The 26438-nt window shown below is 48.3% G+C and overlaps 2 protein-coding genes across 5 annotated transcripts in view; one reads left to right on the forward strand and one right to left on the reverse strand.

Moving 5' to 3' along the window:
• Positions 1 to 526: 526 nt before the first annotated feature.
• Positions 527 to 9386, forward strand: LOC125714797 (zinc finger and BTB domain-containing protein 2-like). 2 transcript variants are annotated; one of them, XM_048985778.1, is made up of 3 exons: positions 527 to 968; positions 5499 to 5679; positions 5910 to 9386. In XM_048985778.1, the coding sequence occupies exons 2-3, from the start codon at positions 5507 to 5509 to the stop codon at positions 7147 to 7149; spliced, it is 1413 nt and encodes a 470-aa protein (XP_048841735.1). In that variant the 5' UTR covers positions 527 to 968; positions 5499 to 5506; the 3' UTR covers positions 7150 to 9386. The 2 variants fall into 2 exon arrangements, with proteins under 2 accessions (XP_048841735.1, XP_048841736.1); XM_048985779.1 differs by lacking the exon at positions 527 to 968 and adding an exon at positions 1391 to 2428.
• Positions 9387 to 9792: 406 nt separating this feature from the next.
• akap12b (A kinase (PRKA) anchor protein 12b) overlaps positions 9793 to 26438 on the reverse strand; it is a 40532-nt gene continuing 23886 nt past the window's right edge. For 2 of the 3 annotated variants that reach the window (XM_048985775.1, XM_048985774.1), the window contains exons 3-4: positions 12897 to 18113; positions 9793 to 11938 (exon numbers count right to left, since the gene is read on the reverse strand). In XM_048985775.1, the coding sequence (XP_048841732.1) occupies positions 12901 to 18113 (5213 nt within the window). In that variant the 3' untranslated portion in view covers positions 9793 to 11938; positions 12897 to 12900. Of the gene's footprint in view, positions 11939 to 12896; positions 18114 to 21922; positions 22241 to 26438 lie in introns of those variants that run through there. The other variant, XM_048985777.1, reaches the window with a different exon arrangement.

Raw genomic sequence — 26438 nt, forward strand, 5'->3', positions numbered from 1 at the left:
TTATTCTAAATGTGAAATTATAGACCACAAGAAGCTTTTCAACATTTACGGTAGACGTTTACACGCACGAAACACCTTTATGTAGCTGAACTGCTTCGAAAACAAAACTGTTTCAGCATTGGGATTTCGTTGTAATTTACACTTGTATATTTTCACTTGATCACGGGAAAATTCCCATGTGAAAATGTGGTGTTCAGATGAACTAAAGTGAAGACACATTTCTGACTAAATCGGAAACCACACAAATATAGTCGATATACACATACATAGTCTGCTTTTATGATTAAACATCTTGTCAAACCAGGTGGGTTTCAACATGTGATACGTCCTCCCAATTAATATCTCGAAATTACGTAAAGTTTAAATGAAACACATTGTTTAGCATTATAATTCGGTCGGCAAAAATGTATGCACAAATAAATACATGCATAATTGCATATCATGAATATGCTTAAATGCGCTTTATCTTAACGCCACCGTGCAGCTTGTATTTAGCTTGTTTACAACTAACCGGGTAAATTATACAAGCCTACGTGAACCCCTTTTTATGGGGGTGGGCTGCGCTCTGACCCGCGGCTGTTTTTCTTCCCAAATCGGTCTAGTTATATTACATGCCCGATCACTTGGATTAAATAAATCAAACGACTGAATCGCAGCCGATATTGACCTTTGGCTACATTAAGTATGTGCCGGGTAACTATTCTCATGGTGGCACCCCTAAAACAGCAGCAAACGCGAGTCAGATTAGGAGAGAAAGGCAGGCGAGCTCGAGAAGGGTCCGGGACAGTGGGCTCTACAACTGCTGTTTTTTAAGTGATTTAGACAGTCATGTGATCGTAACGTAACGCGACCGGAAAACACCGACGACCATCGCCGCCAATGCTGCGTTCAGAGGAACAGAGCAGCTGCGAGCCCAGCGGACAAGTCCCCGGTAACAAACAGCGACACGCCGAAGAAGAGCGCAAGAGGTGAGGCGTCCGCCGCCGCCGCGCTCTCATAGCCGCCACCGTCCGTATCTTTGTTTTGTTTGAAACGAGCTTGTAGCGTTTCAGCCACTTTGAAGTTTAAAAATACATTCGGTGACCACCCTTCCCCCTGCGTGCGTGCACGCGTGTGTGCGCGCGTGTGTCCGTTCCGCGCGGGGGCTCCAGTCCGTCCGGCTCCGCGCTGCCGCCTTCCCGGCCGTCGGGCTGAGAGTGACGGCTGGGAAGCCTGGGAACCGCTCGCCCGCTCCGCCGGTGAAGGGGCTCAGCGACGCGAAGCGGACCCGTAACCGGGAAAGCGTCGGACAGTTTGTGCCGTGGGGAAGCGGGGGGGTGGTGGTGGCTGGGGGTAGGGGCTGTTGGTGGGGGGGAGAGAGAGGGGGGAGGGAGGGGGGGTGGTAGAGAGAGAGCGAGCGAGCGAGCAAGCCTGAGCGAAAGCGTGCATGTGTCGGTTCTCGGTCGGTTTATTTTTTGTTTGTGAGGCAAGCGCACTGCGGAAGTGGTTTTACTCTGCGGGAGAGCTGTCTGACCCACGTGTCTCCGCTGGGGGCGGGCCTTTCTTACACACACGCGAATACACACACACACGTAAATATACATATGCATACACTCCTTTTCCACTTCGTTTATGTCCCCTTTCCTGCAAAACTAGCACTTTCTGTTAAGAGCAGGCTCCCACTTCTGTGTAACGGCTGGTTTCACAGCGCGCAGAGAAAGGCACCAGCTCATTGCCAGTTGCATGCGACCGAAAAGATGCATGACAGCAGCTCAGCCGTGTGTCCACATTGTGGTTTGTTAAATTATTTATGAGTTACTTTAGAACAATCACCGTGGTGTCATGTTACGTTTTGCGGTGATCTGCTTAAAATTTTTGTTTACTTAAAAAAGTTGTATGACCATTCCTCATCTGACTGCATATTCCGGCTGGGCTATTAGCAGGGGGTCTTGAACCTATGCCAGGCAGCAGAGGGCACAATACAGAGATACACCCCAGATGGGATGCCAGTCTATTGCATGATACACACACACACACACCATACAGGGAATTCAGAAGTGCCATTTAACTGCTTATCTTTGGACTGTGGGAGGAAACCACATGACCCGGGGAGAACATGCAAACTCCACACACACACACACACACACGCAGAGCGGACGTGGAATTCAAACCCCCGACCCCAGAGGTGTGAGTCAACACTGCTACCCACTGAGTTGCCATGCCACCAAATAAATAAAAAAAAAAAAAACTGTTGTGAACCGCAAAACCTGTGAAAAAATATGTATGGGAGAGGCCAGCCCTTGTTTTGAGTTTAAATTTAAATTGTGATCTTTTTGTCTGGTGGTTTTGTTCTTGGATTCATTCTTGCCTGTCGACTTAATAAAACTTGGAGTAACAGACCCCGTCCTTTGTAATAAAGTTACGCATGGAGTCCGCCGTCTGTACCATGGTAAGCTGTTCTCAGGCACTTCCCAGCTGCCTGTCACTGTTTTATATTTGTGTTAATGATGCATGTAGTTATATGACCTTTTGTATTGATACAGGGGAAGTGTATTAGCATTAATCATAATACTGGTTTGCTACAGTCCTACTTGCAATGCCATTGCTAGACCTTAGTCCTTTCTTCGATATCCCCGTTGTCAATGGGCAGCCACCTAGGGCTTGTGTTTTGCGCTTAACTCCAACTTCTGTAAGCGGTGTCCAGGCTTCAGGGCAAGGCCGACAGTCGCATGGTTGCCATGGCAGCCGTGGGGTCAGAGCTTGACATGTGGACCTGATGCTTCTGATGTGTAATGTGACCACTCTGTCCAACCATGGGGACCAGGAAGCTCTACCTAGCCACCTACCTATGTAACTGACCTGATCTTGACCCTTGTCCTGTCCTGTGCTGGGCTCCACAGCTTGCTTGCGGAAAGGGGGAGGGGGGGGGGAGATTGAACATGGCGGAATAAGCAAACCCTAACCCTGAATGGGAATAATAAACAGCAAGAGTGCACAGCTTCTCAAAAGTTTTTAGAAAGATACATTCCTCCCCTCTCGGGAGAGGTGACCCTTGGATGGCAATGTGAATCCCAACCCCGGTGGGGTTATACATCAGCTCACCCCCTTCCCCTTTCCCAATTCCTGCCTCTTCCTTCACTGCTGGATTCCGCCTTCTTGGCCCCTCAAGACATGGCTTTTTCCCAGAATAACCAGTGACATGCTCTGGAATCTACATTTTAAGCAGATCCGTATGTTTCGGGCATATTTCCGCACAGCCCCATTAATCTTGTTTTGAAATGTAAAAATCGGGAACGAATAATATTGATTTGTATGACCTAGGAGTGGAGGGGGGGTAAAAGTTACAATATATTACGGGCTTTCGTCCGATATCAATTTAGGTTAACAAAACACGTTGCGAAATATGCTGGGCTTTGAAAACAAAGAGAGGAGTTGAAGTTGGTGGCAGGAAGCTCAAGAGACGTCTTAATTTGGCTTTCTGCAGTCCTTGTTGTTTTAACCCGTTGTTAAATCCCCAAAATACAGATGTCTAGGGATTTCCCGGAGGGACTCGGGGTGGGTTTATGCTGTGTACCGGTATGGTTTCTGTGTGGTGCCTTTCCTTGCTAACATGGACAGTCTTGGAGTGGTGGTTCATGGCGGATTTCAATCAGGCGCGGTGTGTTTTTGTTACATAGTTTTCGTCTTACCCCTCTGCGCCTACCACAGTTTACTCTCGGGAATGTGTACGCCAGCCGAGCTTCGAGAGATCCTCCTGTCTCTGATGTCTGTTATAAACGATACGGGGAACACGCATGGTATTTTTTGGCAGTTCTGGGTCATTTCTAATCAGCCACCTCCCAAATTGCACATGAATGTTTTAGATAAACACGCACCTTGTGAAGATGACATGGTGAAACGCTCTTGTAAGGTATCCTGTGATCTGCATATAGGTTAGATGTATGTTCCCTGTGCCTTCTGTCTTTCTCTCATAACTTAAGTTTATCTGATTAGTATTTATTGGATGTAAAATCCCCAGAATAGCAATGGCAGTGATGACTCCAATAGGTGTCTGTATGGGTCATTTATGTATTACATTCCGGAGATTAAATGTCCTCACAATGGGTTAAAACCTGTTGTTTTGATGAAGTAGGGACCATTTTTTGAGTCCCCACAAGGAGGAACTCGATTTTCTAAAAAATATCTGTGACTGCAATCAAAAAACTAAATATGTCAAAGAGACTTGTGTTTTGTTTGGCTACTTATGGTTAAGGTTCGGGCTGGGTGGGGGTTAAGGTTCGGGCTGGGTGGGGGTTAAGGTTCGGGCTGGGTGGGGGTTAAGGTTCGGGCTGGGTGGGGGTTAAGGTCATCATTGTTGTGATCAGGGATTTTCCTGTTGAAATGAATGGATGGTCCCCACAAAGATATGAATAAAAACGTGTGTGTGTGTGTGTGTGTGTGTGTGTGTGTGTAAACAGTCATTGTTGGTCTGTGTTTGACAGATTTCTGCGTTTGACTAGCTTACAGAGCTAGTCCATATTTCTCTATGAATTTGTGACAGTATGTTCTTGGTGTGGTAAATTACTGAAGTGTCTGTCATAGAAGTATTGATGAACATCATGTCCTTATTGTAAATTTTTTTTTTCTGTCAAGTGATACTTTGTTAGCTTTTGAATTGTTGACAGATTTTGTTTAACAGACTACGGTTTATGCGTAGTTTTGAACTATAAGTATTACTGCTAAATTAAGCTGGTAAATGGCCATACGTGCATCTTTCACCGTCCTGATCAGTGTCTGTGGGTCTCTGGTTATATAGCCCTTTGCTTACAAACGCCCCCCCACCCCAAGTTCCCAGTGAGCGTTGTGTGACTTGCGTGCTCTCGCCACATGCATGCGCCAGCCGCATGGTCTCACGCGCCCTGGGGAGCACGGGCTGTTTCGTGCTCAGTTCTCCATGTTTCAGTTCTCACACTTCGTGCAGCACTGGGAGGACGGGGAGGGGAGTAGACTGGGTGGCCTAATAAGCTGTGAAGTCATGCAGGATCCAGGGTAAACCTCACACCCACGTCCTGCAAATGAGCTCGGCTGCAGCAAACAGCATTATATCTTCAAACCCTAGTTAAGAGCTGCTTCTTGTTGATAAGCTGAATCAAGTTCAGTCTCCACTTCAGTCTGTGCCCACGTCGTGATTTGCTGTGCTGTAAATAAGACTTATTGATGTGCTTTAAAACACCCAACAGCTCTGGCTCTGAGTAGCACAAGCCAGCCCTTTTAAATGCAGCGTGCTTCTTAGCCATACTTCTGACAGAGCATGATTACCCGCGTTATCCATGCGCTCCGCCGGGTGAGTGTGCGTCGTGCTCGCAGGAGCATGCTGGGAGGGAGCACAAGGAGACCTGGAATAGTGAGCTTCGCTTCTCTAGTAGGTTGAGGGCTGCTTACTTCCCCTTGTGTGTCGCCTTGGTGGGTGGGGGGTCGCTGAGCTCTGGCCCTGAGCGTGACAGGAAGCAGCCTTATCTCGATCTCTCTCCATGTAACAGGTTGAAGAATGGAGCTGGCCAACCATGGTCTTATCCTCCTGCAGCAGCTCAATGCTCAGAGGGAGTTCGGTTTCCTGTGCGACTGCACCGTGGCCATCGGAGATGTGTTCTTCAAAGCACACAAAGCCGTGCTGGCTGCCTTCTCCAACTACTTCAGGATGCTCTTCATCCACCAGGACAGGTAACGCCAATGGCCACTTCTACCCAGGGGGCACGGCTGGGTGTTGCTTTGTTGAAGGGGGTGGATTCATGAACGTGTGAGTGAGTGTGAACAAATATAAATGCAAACGAAAGATGAATTTTAAAACGTAATGTTTGGATTGCTTGTTGATAATCCTTATACGTGGGCTGGAAAGGGATTTAGCCAGAGAAGTGCATTGTGAAGCTGTGATTGATTCTGGCCTTTCATAGTGACTGTGTGCGGCTGAAGCCGGCAGACATCCAGCCCGACATCTTCAGCTACCTCCTCAACCTGATGTACACCGGCAAGCTGGCCCCGCAGCTCATCGACCCGGCACGCTTGGAGCAGGGCGTCAAGTTCCTGCACGCCTACCCGCTGCTGCAGGAGCCCAGCCAGGCATCCTTTGCCCACACCGAGCATCCGCTGCCACTGGCCGCTTCCCTCTACGGCATCCAGATCTCGGAGCAGCAGGCTGGCCGGCTGTCCTCACGGAGCGGGCCGCCCTCACCCTTTGACCCGGAGCTCCTGGCGGACGGGAAGGGCACGGTGGTTCCAGAGGCCGGCATCAGCGCCTACGGGTCCCCCAGGGACGATCTTGACCAGGAGATGCCTGCTGCTGTCACCACGGCGACCGTTCCCACGGTGGCAGCCACCAATGCCATCCTGCATGTGAAGCCCAGCATCATGAAGAGGGGCGCCCATTTCCGCAAGCACTACACGTGCCACCTGTGCGGTTCTCGCTTCACGCAGCGCTGCAGCCTCAGGGAGCACCTGCTGCTGCATGCCCCGCCCTCGGTACCCACGGCGATGGCACCTCCGCCAATCGAGGTGGAGGATACCGGGCGCGACCCTGCCAGTGACGGCGAGCAGCCGCCCCAGCCCACTCTGGGCTCGCCCCAGCCCCTACTTGAGCTCCCCCAGCCCATCACCGAGATGGGCCAGCCCCAGGCTGAGACGCCCCCCCCTTCAGACATCGCTGACATCGACAACCTAGAGAGCGGCGGGCTGGACCGCGAGGTGAAGCGGCGTCGCTACGAATGCAACACATGCGGCCGCAAGTTCATCCAGAAGAGCCACTGGAGGGAGCACATGTATATCCACACCGGCAAGCCATACAAGTGCAGCGCATGTGGGAAGAGTTTCTGCCGCGCCAACCAGGCCGCGCGCCATGTCTGCTTCAGCCAGGACCGGCAGGGCGCCGAGCCCTGCGCCGAGGAGAACGGCCAGCCAGAGGCACTCTTCCTGGCCGCCGGCAGGCCGTACAAGTGTAACGTGTGCGAGACTACGTTTTCCAGCCCCAACGAGGTCATCAAACACCTCTGCTTCTCCCAGAGCACCCAGGGCTTCCCTGTACTGGACAGCCCCGGTGGCATGCCGGGCGAAGAGCTGCCCAAAGACGAAGGTTCCGACTCTTCTAACACCGCGTCCCTCATAACTGCCATCAAAACCGAGGAGATCTTAGTTGAGTAGAACAAGCCAAACAGAGTAAACCTGTTTTTTGTTGGGTTTTTTTTGAAGCGAAACATGGTCAGTACTTCCACTAAAATGTAGATTAAATACGACTTTCAGCAAAGGGCCTTTTCAGCTGAAAACATTTTTCTTGTAGGAAGTTTTTTTTTTTTTTTTTTATGTGCGCCCCCTAGAGCCAGAAAGAAAAATTGCAGGCACATGCTCAATACCTTAATTTATACCGAACGCTTCATAAACATTGATTTGAATACACATGGCTGAAGAGCACCTTTTTGGTTATTGCCTATGAGCTATTTACCAACAAATATTGCTGCAGAATATTACCAAAAAGCACGGTGGAGTTGCCATTTCAGCTGGTGGTTCATCTGTATTTGAACGTATTAGTCATCACTACTAAAACTCGAACCCATTTGCTTGAAACCGAGACCCTACTGTGACAGAACAAAAATCCAATCGCCTCCTGTAACGGGTCGTGACACTGACACGATCATATATTAACGTATTGCTCTCTGCTGTATATTAGGGGGGAACAGGATAGAGATGCTGAGTGTATGTTGTGCCTCGCCCATCTTGTTGGGTTATAGGGATTTTTTTGGGGGAGAGGGTGGGTTAGGACATTAATGATGATCTGCACTAGAATAGTAACACTGCAGTGGAAAGACAATTTATAAGAGAAATCGTTTTCTAGGTCATTGTACCCCTTGTTTAACAGTGTATTTTCAGAGTAAGATGACTACTGTTATGTATACACTGGTTAAATACGGTCATTTTAAACCTGGGTAATTTTTACATTGAGTTTGTAGAGTTTTATCGAGATGCATTTTGGAATAATCGTTTTCATTCCTGACAGCAGAGCTTAAAACAAACAAAACAGCCCATGCCTCTCAATAGCCGGCAGTCACTGCAAACGCCATTTGTGGAGGCGAGCAGCCATGTTGATGGAGGAAGTCAACCTGATCACGAGCCCAACTTCCTGTTCCTTCCGCACAGGCCCCCGTGCCAACAAGCATTCTGATGACTGCGCCAATCGCAGGACGTTTGTCTTCGGCCGCTGCCGCGTCCGATCAGTCTTTCTGGAAGCCCTGTTACATCGTTTTATTTATTATTATTTTTTAAAGGATGATCTGAAAGCACACATTTTGTACCATGAGCTTGTACTGTGTTGTGCTTCTTGCCAACTTACCCTCTGATCATATGCTCCAGTTCCCGATGCCCATATATTTTTTTGATATACCTTCCTAATTTTATATACAGTACTATATTTACCAGATATATTTTATATTGCTGAAGTTGTATATTGCTTTTATGTAGAAATATGGTTGTCTAATAGAATAGATGTTTTGTGTAATTTTATTTTTTAAATTCAACACCCGCGTGTTCATGACGAACAAATATTAGTGCATCCTTACCGCTGTCAGATAGCGTTTTATGTGCCGTAGTGTTCAGTCCCACCGCATGCAGGTTTCCGCTGGCGAGAGTGACTGTCCCCCATTTACGCACTAAAACTGTGGCAAACGGAGTCACGCGAGCAGAGCCCTCTTGTTACAAAGGTAGTGGAATGGAGAAGTGCCCTCATTGGCCGGGTTTTTGGAAAAACACTGTACTTACCTACTGATCTGCCCAATAACCAGCTTTTCACCTAGCAAGTCTGGTCGTAGGCAGTTGTGGGAGCAGGCGAAGGTGGAGGTGGCCGTCTTTGCTAATCTGCAGTGGGTTTACGTGGCTGGCTGCCTAACCGTGACCCAGTATGAGCTCCTGACAATGGAATCGATGAGCACTGAGAAATCAGACAGTTTTTCATGTCGCCTCGAAGGAACGTATATTTATTTAATGTAAGAACTCTGTGTGAAGGCATTGTTTAATTGATACTACTGATTGTTTTTATTTTAATATGCTACCCAGCTTGTGTAACGTTTCTTACCATATCTGTTGGTTCAGGGGAGTGAAAATGAGCCTTATGTCTGTGTGTGACCAGACAAATTGTTTTTCATGGGCAGGAATTTCGTTTTTTTTTTTTTTTTTTTTTTTCCCTGAACTTATTTATGCAACATTTGTAATTTTCTTTTCAGAGTCTTTGATACGCACAGGTCAGGCAGGGCGAGTCACCAGCACTCTGACCCGAAGTCTGAAAGCAGTCAGGACGCCCGCCGCGGTCTGTGATCTCAGGAATGTGCGCCGTCTCCTTTGTTTCCATTGTGAAGAATGGAAAAGTCAATAAATTTTTTAAAAATGAGAAATGATGAGTCCTTGTATACTACAGAAATGTGGGGGTGGTGGTGGGGTCATTTATTGATTGTCCAGCTACTGGCTTTTATCCTAACGCATGGTAGAGGGTGCTTTGGGGTGGGGTATGATGGTGAAGAATCAGACTCCGGATTTGTCATGACAGCTTAGTGGAAGGTTTCGGGGGAGATGGGATTTTACTGAGCCCGGGATACACATGCGTGCTTTGGGATGCATCCTATGTGTCCAGGCATATTGTACAGAAATCTTGTATTAGGGTCCAGCCTTCCATTCCCTGGTGACTTTCAGTGAGTTCGCCGTATACATGTACTAATGTAAGGGTTCGAAAACATGGGCGATGCCCACTTGGAAGGGATGGTCATGCCATGCACCACAATGCACTCTGTGCCAAGGGCACTGTTCTGTAAGGCTAAGTTTATTGGAAGGAAGTTTTAGACATGATTTTCATATTCATATTAACAGCATGTAAATATAAAAGACAGGATTTAATTTCATGCTTGTTATATATCACGTTTAAGAGTTACTCGATGTTATTACAATGTGATTTAAGGTATAGAGGTATACAGTTTGTACAAAGGTTACCAGGTTCACATTTAATTTTGTTACAAAAAGCTCAGAGTGGCGTGAGGAACGTCAGAAGTCGAATGCGAGGGGGCGCTGGGTGGAGAGGAGGGTGGAGTGGGTCGCTGCGGCTTTCGGGTCGACCGGGGCCAGCTCGCCTAGCTGAACAGTTAGAAAACTAATGACGGCATCGTTCTGTTTCGGTGTGGGGTGCTGTGCACAGTGTGCACAGTGTTCTCCGTGCTAAGACTTTTATTAAATCCGCGACCAGAACAATAACTAGCACAGAGATGGCGCTCCCCGCTGTCTTTGTTCAGCCTGCTAACGGCATCGTCTGTCTTCGTCCTCATACAAAAGCTCAGCCAGGCGCTATGTTTTAGTTCCATGCTACCTCCCGAAACCCATGACATAACAGTTTGATTCGCTTACGAGCTCCAAACCCTGTGGTTTGTAATCGATGACTCTTTGTCAAAAATGCAGCCTGTGACGTGGGAGGAGTGTATTTGGGATCGCCTTTGAGCTTCTAACCTCAATTGCGTGGCACGAGACAGTTACCTGTGCAAGGTATGAACAGATTCTTAACGTCCATCCTTTAATGAATCCTATGACTATGCGCTATCCTGTCTAAAGCCCTGCAGCAAGATGTTTCTGATATGTCGCCATTAGGGGGCACAAAAGCACCACACATTTCCAGTGTGACACAAAACTTGCAAGCCCAATATAGACAACGCTGCTTTGAAATCGATCATCCAGCTACGTGGTAATAACATCTGTAATCCCCCCAAATAAAACGCCTAGGCTCACCTGCAGACTGGAGTGCAGTGTTCACCATACATGGGCCCAAACCGCAGACATCAACGTGATCTGTACATCCATACAGTTACAATTCGGTCCGCTACATTTTTCAGCAACGCAGTGTTTTCAGTGTCTCACTCACTAAGCTTAATCTTTAAACATACCCCTTCACATTATTGAAACAATGCTAAAGCTACACTTCCAAGTCCCCTGATGTGCACGGATATCTACATGGATTTATTAATTTTTTAATTATTTTTTTATTTAAAAAAAAAACCTTTAAAGAGGATGGTGTACATTAAAATCTTTATAGCAAGAATAACGATTTTTTTTTTCTATATTCTACATTTTCTACCGTGTTGCACTATTGGCAAGGAAATAAACACTCTCCGAATTTGACGTACTACTTTACGGAGAGCAGGCACTAGCATTTCAGTAGCAGGGCGAACCTACAGCAGACTGGATGGATCAGAAGATGCCAGAGAGAAGCTGCTGACGTTCACAGAACAGTTCATGCACACGGTCCACACTGTTACCGCGGAATGCTGCCGCTCAGAGGTGGTGCTCCTTTCACATTGGTCTCAGGGTTTGTTTTTTGTTTTTTTGGGTTTTTTTTGTGTTTCAAAAACAAGTTATTGGAACGCGCATGTCTGTACCATGAAGCCTCAGTGGGAAAACAAAAAATACCTTTATGCTCATAAAGCAGCAGGAGAGCTTTGAGAATCATTGTCAAAATAATATAAATACAAAAACGAAGGTGGGAGTGTCAGCTTAGTTCAGATATAAATACAATATACAAGAAAGTGCCCCCCCCCCAGCTCTGGAAACATACATACGTCTTTCACGACTCTCTTCACGGGACAGTTGTAGCAACTCAAGCAGACGAGGCAGCAGAATTGGGTGGGATTTTGGGAAGGGGGGTGTCACAGCAGGTATACATCATATTTGTTCACTAGCCGAGAAAAGCATCAGGCTGGACCGGGGTGGAACTGCGTAGGGCTGTGAGTAGAGCTATTGGTGGAGCCCCCTGAGCGAGCAAACAGGCAGGGAGACGGAGCAGCTGTGTGTGTGTGGGCGGGGGTGTCACTCGCTCAGTTGCTGGCGCGGCGTGAGTGCGTATCTCCAGAACCGGCTCGCGGTTCCCCTTCGGACCCTCCTCTCTCGCAGGGAATCGCTCCTCCGGGCCGGCCTACCGAGAGACGGGGGAAGTGGGCAAGGGGGTGCAAAAGAAGAAGAAAAAAACAGGTAAACATCAGCAAGTCTGTTCAGAGGCTGTGCGTGTTGTTGTGCGTCACAGCGAAAGATGCAACCAAGCATGTGCAGAGTTCCACTGGAAACACACGCCGCGCCTGGCGCCCAGGTGACATCCGTATGTGTGAGAGCTCGGGCCTCACTGCAACGATCAAGGACAGACTGCTGACTCATGCCTCCACCCCCCAGCAGGGAGAGGAGAGACGCACAGGCGCAGACCGGCCAGTCCTGCGCATCCGCCCGTCTGCTGCAGTGCTGCATTCGCATTCGTCAAACACGCATCAGCGGCCCCCTCCCCTACCCTGTATGCGTCACTGCAGACAGGTCCAGCGTCTTTATTCCCCCCTGTGTTTACAAACACAGCACCACCCCCGCCCACTGCCTGCACAGTTCTCTCTTGCAAGCAAGCTCTAAGCTTTTCTGTGCAGCACAGTACAAAAAAAGCGCCCCCCCCCCTTCACCAGACTGCTGAAGGTAACACAGTGCATCTCTCCCTGCTTGTCCTTGCCTCTGACCACCTCCTCGCAAGGTCTAAATGGCTGAGCGCAGACGCCAGAGGCAGAGGAGGGACGATCAGTCTTTTGGCACGACTTCACCTGCCCTCACGTTTTCTCCATCAGCACTGACTACAAAGACGTGGCTGAGCACCAAATTCCCTCTTTGAAATCCTGGAGCCCTTAAATACCTGTGCCTTGGACAAAAACCTTTTCATCTGGCCGGCCTGCTAGGTCCATCTAATAAGGGACCATTGATGCTTAACGGGAGCCCTCGGAGACTGGATGGAAGTGCAGATGCATAACGTTGCAGCAAATAGCACAACAAAATCCAACAGTGTGAACCAAAATTTAGAAGTTTAAAAGTATATTTCTAAACATAATACGGGATCAGCCCCTTACTATTTCATGACGTGGCAGTCTGCTCCGACGACACAGGCTGCAGCTCGCTTGCCTTCTCCAGGATCACTGCTCCGGTGACCTCCAAGACACCGCTGATGGCCGTTTGTCCCATGGTCTTCTTGGTCGCCACAGAATCGGCATCTGTGGCCGACGGACATCCCGTGGACACATTCTGGGCCTTCGCCTCGGTTTCTGTATCACTTGCCTTGGGATCGCCTGTCTCTGTGGCCATACCATCCTCAGCAGGGGCTTCTTGTGATTCTAGCTCTCCACTCACCGTCCCATCGCCATGATCTTCCACACACTTCTTGGGAACTGCCGTCTCTGCATCCTGACTGACAACAGGAACTGCCGTCTCTGCATCCTGACTGACAACAGGAACTGCCGTCTCTGCATCCTGACTGACAACAGGAACTGCTGTCTCTGAATCCTGACTGACAACAGGAACTGCGTCGTCCTTTGCCCTCAACTCAGCGGCACCCTGATTCAGATCCTCTTCTGCTTGTTTCTCCTCTTCTTTATCGATGGGCTCCACCACTGTCTGCCCCGTTATTTCTGCTTCGACTGTGGTGGGGACTTGCACATCTTCATGCTGTACTTCCTTCTGTAGGACAGTCTCTGACACTCGGTCATCCTGACCTGTTATATCTGCTACCCTGCTTTGCTCCTGTGATTCTGCCTCTACTTCATGAGCTTCATATTCGCTTTTTTTCTCCTCTATGACAGCAGCGGCTTCCTCTTGACTCTCTAGCATAGCCTCATCTTTTCCTTTTACAGCTTCTTGGGTTGCCAGACCTTCTTGTTTGACCTCCGCTTGTTCCTCTTGAGTTTGTGTCTCATTTTCTTGAGCTGTCACATCTGTTTCCTGTATGTTTTCCTCTGAAGGCTTGACGATAATATCTTCATGATGAATCTCCGCTAGGACTGCAGAGCTTTCTGTGGCTTCAGATTGACTAACTTTGATTGTTTCCACTTGAACAGCTTCTTGGACCGTCTCAGGGAGAACAGGCTCTTTGGGTTCCTCCGTTTCTCCTTTGACCTCTTTCTCACCTGATGCCTCTCTCTCCGCTTTTAGCACCATTTTCTTCCCCTCCTCCTCTTGTTCAGTGATCCCTGATTCACTTTCTTGCTTTGACAGGTCATCCAATGCATTCTTGCTGACCACCTCGGCATCAGATGTACCATCCACTTCGACATGTTCCGCTTCCTTTTTCTGCTCTGTTTGCATCACTTCCAGGTCCACCTTCTGGGTCACCACCTGACTTACAGCATCACTGTCCTCAGCAGTAATTCCTGCATCCTTTACCTGCTCCATTTTCAAGTCGACACTCTGGATGACCGCCTCAGCAACAGCTGTGCTGTCCTCTTTTACAGTTTCTGCTTCCTGAATCTGCTCTGCCAGCATTTCCTTTAGTTCCTCTTCTTTCACACGGACATCTTCAGCTGTAGAACCGATGCTGGTTGGAACTGAGTCTGTCGCTGCTCCAAGAGCTGCTTCCACAATTAGGATTTCTGTGCCCGTCACACTAACCTGGACCTCATGATCACTTTCCAGCGCCACCACATCTTTAACCTCTGCCATCTCTGAAGGAACGGACTCAGACAGTGGTTCAATGACACAGGTTGTCTCGTTAGAGGCTAACAGTTCAGCTGTTGGTGCTACCACAGCAATGGAAGCCTCCTTGATATCTGAAATTTCAGCAGTAGGGGGCTCCGGCATTGAAACAGTCACTTCCTGTATCACACACTGGTTCACTACTTCCAGTGGAGTAACCTCCGTCTCAGCAACATCCTCCTTAATGGCTTCAATTTCCTGCAGTGCATCAGCCTTCACAAGAGAGACTTCTGTGATGTGGGCGATATGGGAACTGAGAGATTCTTCTATTGTTGTATCTAGTGGGCCTTCTGTCTCAGTTTTGGATGTGTTTTCTGCTACTACTGGTTCCTCAAGAACTTCAGATGCGCCCTGTACTAAATTGACCACAGCTACCTTAACGGGTTTCGGTTCTTGCAACATATCTGCATGTTCGTGATCTGACATATGTTTAACCTCCCCCATTAATAAAACTTCAGTGTCTTGAATCCCCTTGACAGTTTCTACCTGCACTTCCACCCGTTGTGCAGTCTCCTCTACATCAGACAATGGCTTTGGTTCTCTTGCCTCTATTTTGAGCTCCTGGACTTTAGCCACAAACACACAATCTTCTCTGGCCGTCGCTACTTCAGATTTCTCCGCTTTCTCCTCAACGGCCACTTCTGTGGATACAGCCTCGCCGACTTCAGTGATGCTCTCCACGGACGCCTGCAGTGGCTTCTCCTCAGCAGACTCAATTTCTTGAGAGTCGAGGCCTGTGCAGATTGCAGCAGCTTCAGATTTTGCATGCAGCTGCAGAATGACGGCCTCCTCATTCGTGGCAGACTCCAAAACTTGTGGGGTAACTGAAACAGCAACAGACTCCTGTTGTAAGTCTGTCATCGTCAAGGACTGGACATTTTCTGTGTGGGTTATAGTCTGTACTGCTTCTAGCAGTATGGCTTCTGTCTTATCCATACCACATTCGGCCTGCACTGGAGTCGTGTCTCCAGATGTACCAGGGGATTCTGTGAGTCTGGACACTGCTGAAACCATTTCTGTCGTTTCTTCTGTGAAGGATACTTCAGGCACCTGTTCTACGGCTGTCGTGACCTCGGAAGTCAACTCCACAATGTCTTCGGCTATGGTGTCATCATGGGAAGCTTCCTCGGCAATGGATTTGGGCGTGGCTATGGTGTCCCCTTCTTCTGGTATGTCACTTAGTGGCTGTTTAATTATGCATTCTGTTGTTTCTTGGATGTCCGCCACAGCTGTTGGCGATATCCAGGATGGTAGTCGTTCTTCAGCATCAGCCACAGATTTGACCTGAGGTCCAGTGATTGGCACGGCATCGATGGGTTTCTCTGCCTCAGATTCTGGGACTGTGGTCTCTTGTTTTGATTCTTCAGCCTCAGTAGTGCTGACTGGCATTTCTGTAGCTGCTACAGTGTCCTTTGAAGCAATATTATCTTGCTCAACTTGTTCAGAGTCATATTCTGATAACGGAACCACGGCAGGCGTGTCAGAGTCCTCCTCGGCTGAACCCAAAGATTTCCCCGCCTCGTCGGAAGAGACCTGCTCTTGCTTTCCATCTGACTTCTTTTTCCTTCGCCCAGGGATCAGCTTCTTAAGTGAGAAGGAGGATTCCTCCTTGGGAATTTCACTGTCTGAGGGTATTTGCTCAGAGGTGGTACCAGCAGTGGCCTCCTCAGCCTTGTCCTCTACCTTCACTTTGCGACGTGGGGTAACAAACCTTTTCAGTGACTCCCACGTTGAGACCCCATCTCCTTCTGATGGACTCCCAGCCTGTTCAGGGGAAGATGCCAAATTTTCCTGATCTGCCTCTTGAGAACTTCCAAGCAGTGCTTCTGCAGTTTTTGGCTGTTCTTCCTCGATTCTCGGAGTGTCGTCATCTGAGTCAGAGGTTTTTCTGGCCCTCTTTTTGGAAGATCCAACGCAAATCAAAGCTTCCCAAGATACAGATGTATCCATCTTCCTTTTTGGTTCTTCGGTGCAGGGTTCGGTCTTCTGCTCCTCCTCAGCAGGTTTTGGCTCTTCTTGCTTTTCAACAAAGACAGCACTGTCTGTGGAGGACAATGTCGCAGACTTGGGCTTTTCGGGAGCATCATCTTCGCTGTCCGATGACTTTTTTACACGTTTTTTTGGCGTCACCAACTTCTTGAACGAGGCCCATGGAAGAATGCCGTCTTTTTTCTTATCTCCTTCACCTTCATTTTCAAGAGCCATTTCTGTTTGTCCAGGCTCCCCAATGACGTGCTCCACTGACTCCTCTGGGGAGGATGGAGAGCTTTCTCCCTTCTGTCCTTCGGCAGATTCACAGGATGACTGAAGCTGGTCAGAAACATGCTCCCCAGATTCTGTCAGCTTGGCCTCAGCTTCTTTCTTTACTTTCTGTTTTTTGGAGGAAAGTTTCTTTAATCCGGACCCCGTGAGCAGTTTTTTCAACGGGCTTCCCTGGGCCTTGTTTTTTTCTTGGGAAGATAGGAGTTCTGCTTCCGTTGTGATTGCAGCGGGGACTTCTGCCGAAGGGGCCTCCTCCTGATTTTCCTGTCCTTCAGCAGAACTTTCAGCCTTTGCCTCTGTAGATGTGACATCAGCAGCGCCTTCAGTTGGCAGAGATTCTGCAACCTCTTCCAGGGTGGTCTGAGGAGATTCAGCTTCCGCATTAGTCTCACCTTTGATCTCATCCTCTTTTTGTTCCACCACATCATCTGGGACTTCTGGAAGGAGTTCGGCCTTGCTTTCCTCTGCGCTGGCCGACTCTTTCTGTTGAGCTTCAGCCATTGTCTCCTCATTTGTTTCCTCTCCTTCTTTTGGGGATTCGGTTGTTTCCTCGGCCATCTCCTTAATTTCCTCTTTGATGGCCACTTCCTTCTGGAGCTCCTCTTCTTTGGTCTTTTTGAAACTTGTCTTCTTCCGCAAATTGGAGAAGATCCCTTGTGTAAAGAATCTCTTCAGTGGGGACTGTGTTTCATGGGCTGCAGGGCTGGTCTGGGACTCAGTTGGAGCGTCGCTCTCTTTCTCAGAAGTAACCTCCTCGGTGGGTTCCTCTGTTTCAGCAGCCTGCTCCTCAGTATCTGTGGTTAATTTCTCTGTGGTCTCCTCGGCTGTGGGAGATTCAGCTCCCACTTCCTCAGCTTGAGGCTCCTCAGGTGTCTCCTTCCTCTCCTCTGGCTTGATTTCTTCAGTAGCGCCATTCTCAGTGGATTCCTCCTCAGCACCTTCCTTCTTATCTTCCTCAACAACACCGTTCTCCTTGGAAGCTTCAATGAGACCCTTCTCTTCAGGTTCCTCGGTAGCAGCCTCCTCAGCAACATCAGAAGCACTGGCCTCACCTTCCTCCTTTTTTACCGTCAGCAGCTGCACGGGCTCATTCTTCTCATTCTTGTCTTTTTTCAGTGTGACCTTGAACCCAACAAATCGGAAGATCTTCTTGAATCCCACCTCATTCGTTTCACTTGGCTTCTCCTCTTCTCCTACCTTGTCCACTGAGGTCAGCTCATCTGTTCCAGCCGATTCCTTCTCCTGCTTCATTACCTCTACCTGTGGATCTGCCTCCCCTTTGAGCTCCTCCATCTTTTCCGGTGCATCCTCCTTCTCAGTCTCGGCGTCCGCCTGACCAACTGCAGCAGAAAAAAAGAAAGAGATTGACCAGTTACATTCAAAGCTGCATTAATTTTTTTTAATGAAATAATGGAAGTATTGATTAGATTTTTTTTTTGTCCCAATGCACAACATCACAAGTCATACTATGTAGTTTACTCTTTGATCTTCCGTACTTCATTACTAAGCGTATTAATTTGATGGTTAGTTATATTTTCTTTTTTTTCTCTTTAGTCTGAATGCGCAATGGAGCCATTTGTGTCTGGCTAGCAGGAAAGGTACCTGAAGGGGCTACAGGAACTGTGCTCTGCTATACTCAGAAGAAGTCTTGAGCTGCTAAAATTTTCATGAGCCGAAGCTGCACTATTTCATGTTTGCTTTTTCCACTTGGAGGCCATATTCCCACATGCAGCTTCTGACCCACTGGTGCACATGCAGGCACACAAGCTGATTTCATACCAAGCAGAACTCTAGGCAAAAACCCATCGGACCCTGACAACAGCTCTGTGACTATGACACAGTATGCATCTCCACTACCTTTCTGCTGGTTGCGTATCAGAAAGTCCTGAGAACAGGAACGTGACCATTACGCTTATGCTTCTCTGTTACATTTATGCTGGTCGTATATCAGAAAGGCGTCAAAAACACATAATAAAGAGCTGTAAGTAAGGAGTAAAAGTCAAAACAGCGCCACTCATAGTATATGTAAGAGATGCATGGCAATAATGCCTTAAGCCATAGGCATGCCCGTATATGGTTATAGCTAACATTCATGCCGCAAACAAAATCAGTCTGATTAATCTGATTATTATTCAGTCTGATCTAGTAAAACAGTGTTCTGAGTGAGGCTGAAGGGTGTGACGATTGACAGTGGGGTTTGTAGGTTGCACTGTCAGGCCTTGTGCCCCCCACCCCTCATCCCACAGAACAAGGAAACACTCACATCTGGGTCTCTATCTGAATTCCCACGGCGACCAGCCCCCCACCCCTACCTCTGACTCCCCCCGCCCGCCCAAACTTACAAATGCCAAGAATTCCACAATTACTCATTCTCCGAATATCACTTTACACATCCTTAATCTCCGACCAATTACCAATTCGCAAAATGGTCTAGCACTCGACTGACTATGAGGCTATAGCCACATAATTAACACCTAACCATATTCACCATTTCCCCTTTGTGTAGTATTTAACCCTACTGGGCCATTTGTGTTATTTTGCAAAATGCCACTCACCATACTGCACTTAAAATTCCTCAGCCTTAACAAAAAAGCAACCAGAATAAAACATTTCTTATCAAGAATATACTGATCTGAGATCTGTGCAAACAGCAAAAAAATGTGTATTTAATTTATAATTGAATTCACTGAGTGATGTACAAACAGTGTAATTCCTGAAATCTTTAAGTCTCACACCTATAAGTCAAAGCATTTTCTAGTACTACAGCTGATTAGAGGGCTCTGGTTTCATAGTTTAACTATTTGTCTAAATTTATAATCTGAACATTCATAGCCTATCCCAACATTAATAGACACAAATTACACAAATAAGTGTTTGGTTTTCTTCTCGCTAAAACTCGCTAAAACTTCCAGATCGGCTATTTAGCCTTAGTTAACCAGCTAAGGCTAATAGGGATTGGGTACCCTGGTCACATGGTGCGGGTGTTTCTTGTCTTTAGATCCTTTCGAATTATTCTCAGAAAGCAGCTCAGTGGTTTAACTGACAAGGCACAGACGGATGGTTAAGCCTCAGCAAAACATCCAGGCAAACTAACAATTAAGGCACAGAGCTGTAAGCTCTGTGGATAAACAAACTGGAGGGCTGAACCTTACGAGGACCACTGGCATTCTGTAATGAATCCCCGTCACAGACCCCTACATCACAGCTGCAGACACCCTTGTCCTCACGCCCGCACCCCCACAACACAGACACAGTTGTTCTGTGTGCTCTTTCTTGGCCTAGTCAGTCCTCAAGTCCTACCATAAGTATCAGAACTAGAGGTGGACCACAGCTGTCCAACGACCCGTTTACTGCAAACCATGATAAAAAAAAAACAAACTTATAAGACACTTATAAGTGCCTGCAGTAATGGCTATAAGGCAGCCCCCTTCCCACAGGCATCTACTAGACGCCCGTGTGTAACCAAGACAGGACCCCGCCCCTCAAGCCCCCCCTTGCAAGCCCCAGTCACTCTTACACATACTTGCCATTATTAAGATAGTTGTTACTTTGTTATGCCAGGCCATTGATAGGCAAACAGCCGAACACAAACTAAAGAAGCCAGACTATAAAACAAGCAAACAGCACTTTGAAGAGAAAAGGGGGGGGCTTTGACCCGGATGGTAACTCTAAAAAGTTAGGGGGTCATTAACTTGCTGCTTTATGGACCGCGGAGTTGATATTTATTATGAGGGAAATTACAGCAGTTTCATTAGGGAGGAATTCCTGCCCTGACGTTAGTACAACTGCGGGCAACAGCTGCGGACACGAGCGAGGACTGAACGGGACGGGCGACAGAGCGAACATGCTAATTGGGCGAGGAGTAAGAAGAGGTTCCAGAAACCCGCCACAATAGCAGGGCATGTGGGAGAGGCCCCCAGAGCTCGATGCCGTTGCGTTTGCCTCTGGCTGTACCGAAGGGCCCCACTTGGGCAGGTCTGCTCAGTCAGGTGTGGCCCTGAGACGTGTCATCACTCTAAACTTATTTACAGAAAAACGTTTTAATTTCATTACCATATGGGGCTTCCATTTTGCCTGTTTATACAGTTAGATAATTATGAATGAATGCAAACACAGGCTTGGCATTAGCTGCTTATAAACACACCCACAATCAGAGCCTCCCCACCCCCTGCACGCCGGCTCCCCGATTCAGCCTGCACGAGAGCAACGATTACGTCGTTATTTCACAATCAATTACACGTTCAGCACTGCACTCGCCAACTGGCAAGCGGGCAGCTCCCCAGAGACGAAGCAGACCAAACATGTTCTTTAAATGCTGTCATCATTAAGGGCTGATTTAAGATGGCAGTAAAAAAAAAAAAAGTATGTTAAACATCATCCTTCGTCAGGGTGGGGCCCTAACTTCGATGAGCAGGTTTAAGACGCGTGCGTCTCTCACTGTGTAACAGCGCGCTCCACATTTCAGCACTTACACAGGCTTGTATTGTCATCTGAGTGGCGGCAATGACTTAATAATGACTTGAAATTTAAAAAGTGAAATAAAATGGGTTACTGCATTGCTAAATATCACATCTAGATTGCACTGCATCTAGCATGCAGTGACCCATTTAATTTCACTGTTTAAATAATTATTGTTTTTATATATATTTGGCATTTGTAGAAGAAACACCAGTTATTGTAAAGGCTGTAAATGCACAATGACAAAAAAAGATATTCTCTTCTAATGATACATTCCGCAGGGATGCGAAGTTTAGTGGCTTTTCCATGGTCTTAAAGCCTTAGAAGAATAGTCTTAAAACTATTAAAAAGGTACCTTAAGTCACCCTGAGAAACTGCATTGATAAGTCAAAGGGGCTGCAGAGAAAGAGAGAAGCAGCAGGGATGTACAGGAGAGGAGCTGTAAAGCATTTCTGTAAACCACACCCTGAAGCCACCGAGGTCCTCAGCTGCTTCATACCGGCTGCGGTTTTAGGGCTACAACTCGCCTGGTCTTTAAACTACTTAGTAACCATATATGAAGCTTATGCCAGACTTACAGTGGACATGATAATCACAGCAAACATCTGCTCGCTAAACTTTAGCGTCTCCTTGTTCCGGCAACAAGCGCAAGCCAGTGCTATCAAACCAGTGCCATCAAACCATCTCTTACCTGTGAGAGTTATTGTCCCCAGCATTGATAAATAAAAGTTTCTTCCTCCCAACAGTCAGTAAAAAAAGAAGAAAAAAATGCGAAGTATTAATTAAGGCTCTCTGCTAAGGATGGCTGCTGCCAGCGACGTGCTCTTCCTTGTCGTCCTCGCTCACGTCAGGCTCCGCTTTGTGGCGTACAGGGCAGGGGGTTAACGGTGAGCTTGTGCAGCGGCGGGCAACAGGCTCGGCTTCTGAGGGGAGCAGCCACCTACTGCAGCTTTTCAACTGCCCGACTGACATACATGCCATTAGTGGGGGTCCCCCCCCCCCACACACACACAGCACCCCACCCCCGTCCGCCCCCTGTTGGTTTCAGCTGCTCTCTGCCGTTGAAAGTGCTTGCAGAGCTGTGGGCCGGCCCTTCCTCCCTTTCCTACCCGGAGCCCGTCTATGGCGTGGTGACAAAGCTGATCATGTGATCATTAAAGAGAAGCCATTGCTCCGCCCCCTTTCCTTTCCATTGTGTCTGTGCACACCCCATGTGGCCCAGAAGCCTAACTTCAGCTGGGTTGGAGTTTTTCTTTTTTTTGGGGGGGGGTGGGGTTGCAATCCTCTGCCAAGAAATAGATGGTGGGGTGGGGGGCATTGAGACTGTCTGTGCCCCCCGCAGGACAGGTTTCACTGGTTCTTGAAAATGAACGAGGCAGCGACCCAGCATCCCTCCCTCCCAGCACTCGCTGGGGGAAATCGGGGCCCCATTCCTTGTCATCCGCGTCCCTCACTCCCCGAGACCCAAATCACAAACATCTGCCTGTTTGCGGATGGCCAAGTCGGCAGATTAAATAACTGTAAGTGCAGGAATCGATTTCCTCAGACTAGATTCCTTTAACATTATTGCTAGGGCTAGTTGCCTAGTGGGTGCAAAGCTTAACTTGCTGCCTCAGGTTTGGCAACTATGCGATTATTCGCATTTATTTACGTTGTCAAAAGTGACATAGGTGTGAGGCAGACCATACATCTCAAGCATTGCTCTTGTCTGAGGAGCAGATGGTGGGAGAATCAGGTTCTTTAATGCCATATGACCAAGGGCGGTGGAAATTTATAGGTGAGGACCTTAACTCGAATCGCTTTGGTAAAATATCTTTAGCTGTAAAGAATGGCTAAAATGAACAGTTGCTTTCGATGAAATTGTCGGTTAATCTAAATACAAAGTCCGTGTAAATTCCAGGTCTTGAAAGTCCATCAGCATGCTGTGAAAAAAACGCCAGTTTTTTGGCCCAGGCCAACATGCCTCAGGAATGTCGTCCAGTCACAGACTAACATCCCTCTGGAATGGCAGACATTCCCAGATTAACATCCCTCAGCTATGGCACACATTTCCAGGCTAGTTTTGGTTAACGAAAACCTCCCCCGTAGCTGCTCAGTTGGGGCAGCGTGTGGGTTGGGACGTGTGGCCGCGACTGGAAGGTCGCTGGTTTGAATCCCCAGGCTTGCAGAGTGACTTCACCGTTAGACCCGTGAGCGGAGCCATTAACCGTAAACCGCCCCAGAGACTGGTCCACCCTGCTTTCTCAACTGAATGCTGCTTAGAATACAAGCAGTAAGCTGTTGCAAACTCTACTGGGTGTGTTCTCATCTGAGTGATGTGCAAGGTGTGCTGAAAGGTTCAGCTATTAGAGTGAATAAGAACGCTGACGGATCGTTCATCAAGCAAAAGACAGTTATAGTCTCCAGAAACATCCACGAAATGTATTTTTAAAAGCAGCAAATTCCCATGTCGAAATCTTTTACATTTTATTTACTTAGCAAACACTTCCATCCAAAGCAACATACAATTCAGAAAGGCCTTGCTCAAGGGCCCAGTGGTGACATCACCGTCAGCCACAGGATTTAAACCAGTGAACTTCTGCTCACTGACACATCGGGCTCAACTGGATTTATAATTGTATTGAAAATCTGACAGTTGTTAAACATTCCGGTTTGCCGCTGTTTACATTCACGCGAGCGGGCACCAATGAGAGACCACGGTCCTACTCGTTTTGATGGGATGGCAGGCGAAGGGGGAAGGGAACAGGGGCAGGGGAGGGGCTGTATATGTATTTTATATCACCGAGCATCTTTCCCAGAAGATACAAATAAATAGTTTGGTCTAACCCCATATGTGAGACTGAAAATAGAACCAAGTATGGATTTCTGAGAAGTACCATGGCAGAGTGACTGACAGCAGGCAACAGAGGCTGGGCTCGGAATGGGGCACCAGCTGGTCCAACTGTCCCTGTCTAGTCCAAGGAGAGATGGTGACCCATCAGATAGTCACCCCCCTTCTAACAAGGTCTCTATTGGAGAAGCCGCTGCTTTGTGTCACCCCGCTGCAGAGTTCCCCGGGGATGTGTGTGGCATCCAGTCCCGCTCCACGCCACCCTGCCTCGTAAGGCACAAACGATGCCCACTGGGAGGCCACGCATCTGCCGGAATGCAGAGTGCCCTGGCCCGCCCCATGACATCATCGGCGGCACGCTCGCCGGCCACGGACAGGAAGGCCATGTGTACATAATAGTAGGAAGAGGAAACGACAGCCAGGGCTGTATCCGGCAACGATCGTGCCCCCCAGCCCCCCCCCCCCAGCCCCACTGGTAACGCAGTAAATGCGGCTTAGGACCAGGCAGGAAGTCAGCGCCATCGCCGACGTGCGGGACTAAACTTCCGCTTCTTGGACTGCGCTGACGTGTGGGGGCCAACGTGTCCCGGCGGTTCCTTCCTATGGGGTGACTGGGAGAGTCACACATGGCTAAACCATGAGCTGTCCCCCCCCCCCCCCCCAACCCCACCCCCCCCCCCCACTGGAATGTGAAGCTTTTTCGGTTATAGAGACGGACATGCATGTGAAACAAGGGCGGTCACTTTGTCAAGGGAAGTGCGTGATGGCTTGCATCTCTTTGCTCCCGCTCCACCTCCTCCCGGTGCTGGGCAGGTCGTGGGGGATGGGAGACAGGGTGGAGGGAGGGGGGTATGAATAAAATGGAGATGTAGGGGCAATTGTCCTGGGAGAAGCTTAAGTGGGGGTATTTAAGGGTAATTAAGCCAAAGAGTTTCAGTAAACACTGAGCTGTATAAATAGGTGATGTGTGAGACCGCAAAAATGCTGATGGCACTAAAGGAACAGGCAAAAAAAAACACCCATTGTGATCCATGGACAACTTTCCTGAAGGAGTGTGTTGAAATTTTCTGCTTAATCCCGTTATCCACTGAGAAAATTAAAATTCTCTTCAAGTTCCGTAAATTTTCAGGAATAAACTCATTAGCATTGTATTGAAGTCAAACCCGGGGAAATTACACTTCTAGTAAAATATTTTTGAGTGGAAACCTGCCCCGTGGAACATTCAGGAGACCCTTCCGGAATCCTTGATTACCGCTCGTCGGCTTCTTTAAGAGATGGAGCTGGGCGTCCCTTGTCCGGCACGCACAGCTGTTCTGCCTTCAAACAGACCAGTGCTGCAGTCTTTTGCGGCCGGGTCCCCTGGACAATCTGAGTAAATAATAACAGGAAGTTCGGCCCGGACTAATGATGGCCGGAGGAGCTCCAGCAAGCAGCTGCTTAGATGACTGCTCAGTGGAAAAGGGCCATCCCTGTCCAAAGGGCAGTGATGAAGCTTTCTGGTCAGGCTGCGCCTCTATCTCTCCCCAGAGCCAGCCGGCGCGGGATAGAGGGTGGGGTACACTCAATTCAAGCAACCCCCCCCCCCTCACCCTGCACTCCCTTTCCTGATGGGAGGAGAAGCTGGATCCTCTCCAGTAAATTAGATCAGGCATGATGTCATACAGCAAGCTTAATTCCCCCCCCCACACACACACACACACCAAAAGTGAATTATTCTTGGTCATTAATGGCAAAAGTAACGTAAAACTTACATGTGTGTAGGTGCCAATGTTAATCAATCCATCCACTATGTGAAATGCATTAAGTGCAATTTCAACCTTTCTGGCCCAATGTCAACTGTAATGTTCCCCCACCCCACCCAATCGGTCCCGAAATTTCAACCTCTGATCAGTGCTGTGGTGGTGTTGGGTGGTGGGGGGCACCATTTTCCTACATAGTGTCCAGTATTTTGATATATATGTTTTAGGTCTGAAAATACAAAACTGGCTTTGACAGCTGGGGTCCCCAAAAGCCCCCCTTCCCCGGTTGGACTGAAGTTCCCTCTCAGGTGTTGTTTTATCAGTTAGCCACCCCCCCCCCCCCATAAAAAAACCCTTTGTGTTTTATTTATCTGTCGACAGCAGTGGGGAGTCAGGCCACTAGACCACCTACTGGGTTAGAACAAAAGCCGCTCCAAACTCACAGAGCGCAGAGACGTATCTACAGACCCACTGCCCCCCGCCCATATTCCCCCAATCAACCGCCCCCCCAACCTTCCCAGTGATAAGGAGCAGATCTTAAGGACATATGAACAGCCGGCTCCGCCAGCATGACAGTTATTTACAGTCATCTCCTCTCCGCGTTAAATCGCACGCGAGACATGCTCTCCTGTCCCGGG

The sequence above is a fragment of the Brienomyrus brachyistius genome, chromosome 19 (assembly GCF_023856365.1).
Source record: "Brienomyrus brachyistius isolate T26 chromosome 19, BBRACH_0.4, whole genome shotgun sequence".
NCBI lineage: Eukaryota > Metazoa > Chordata > Actinopteri > Osteoglossiformes > Mormyridae > Brienomyrus > Brienomyrus brachyistius.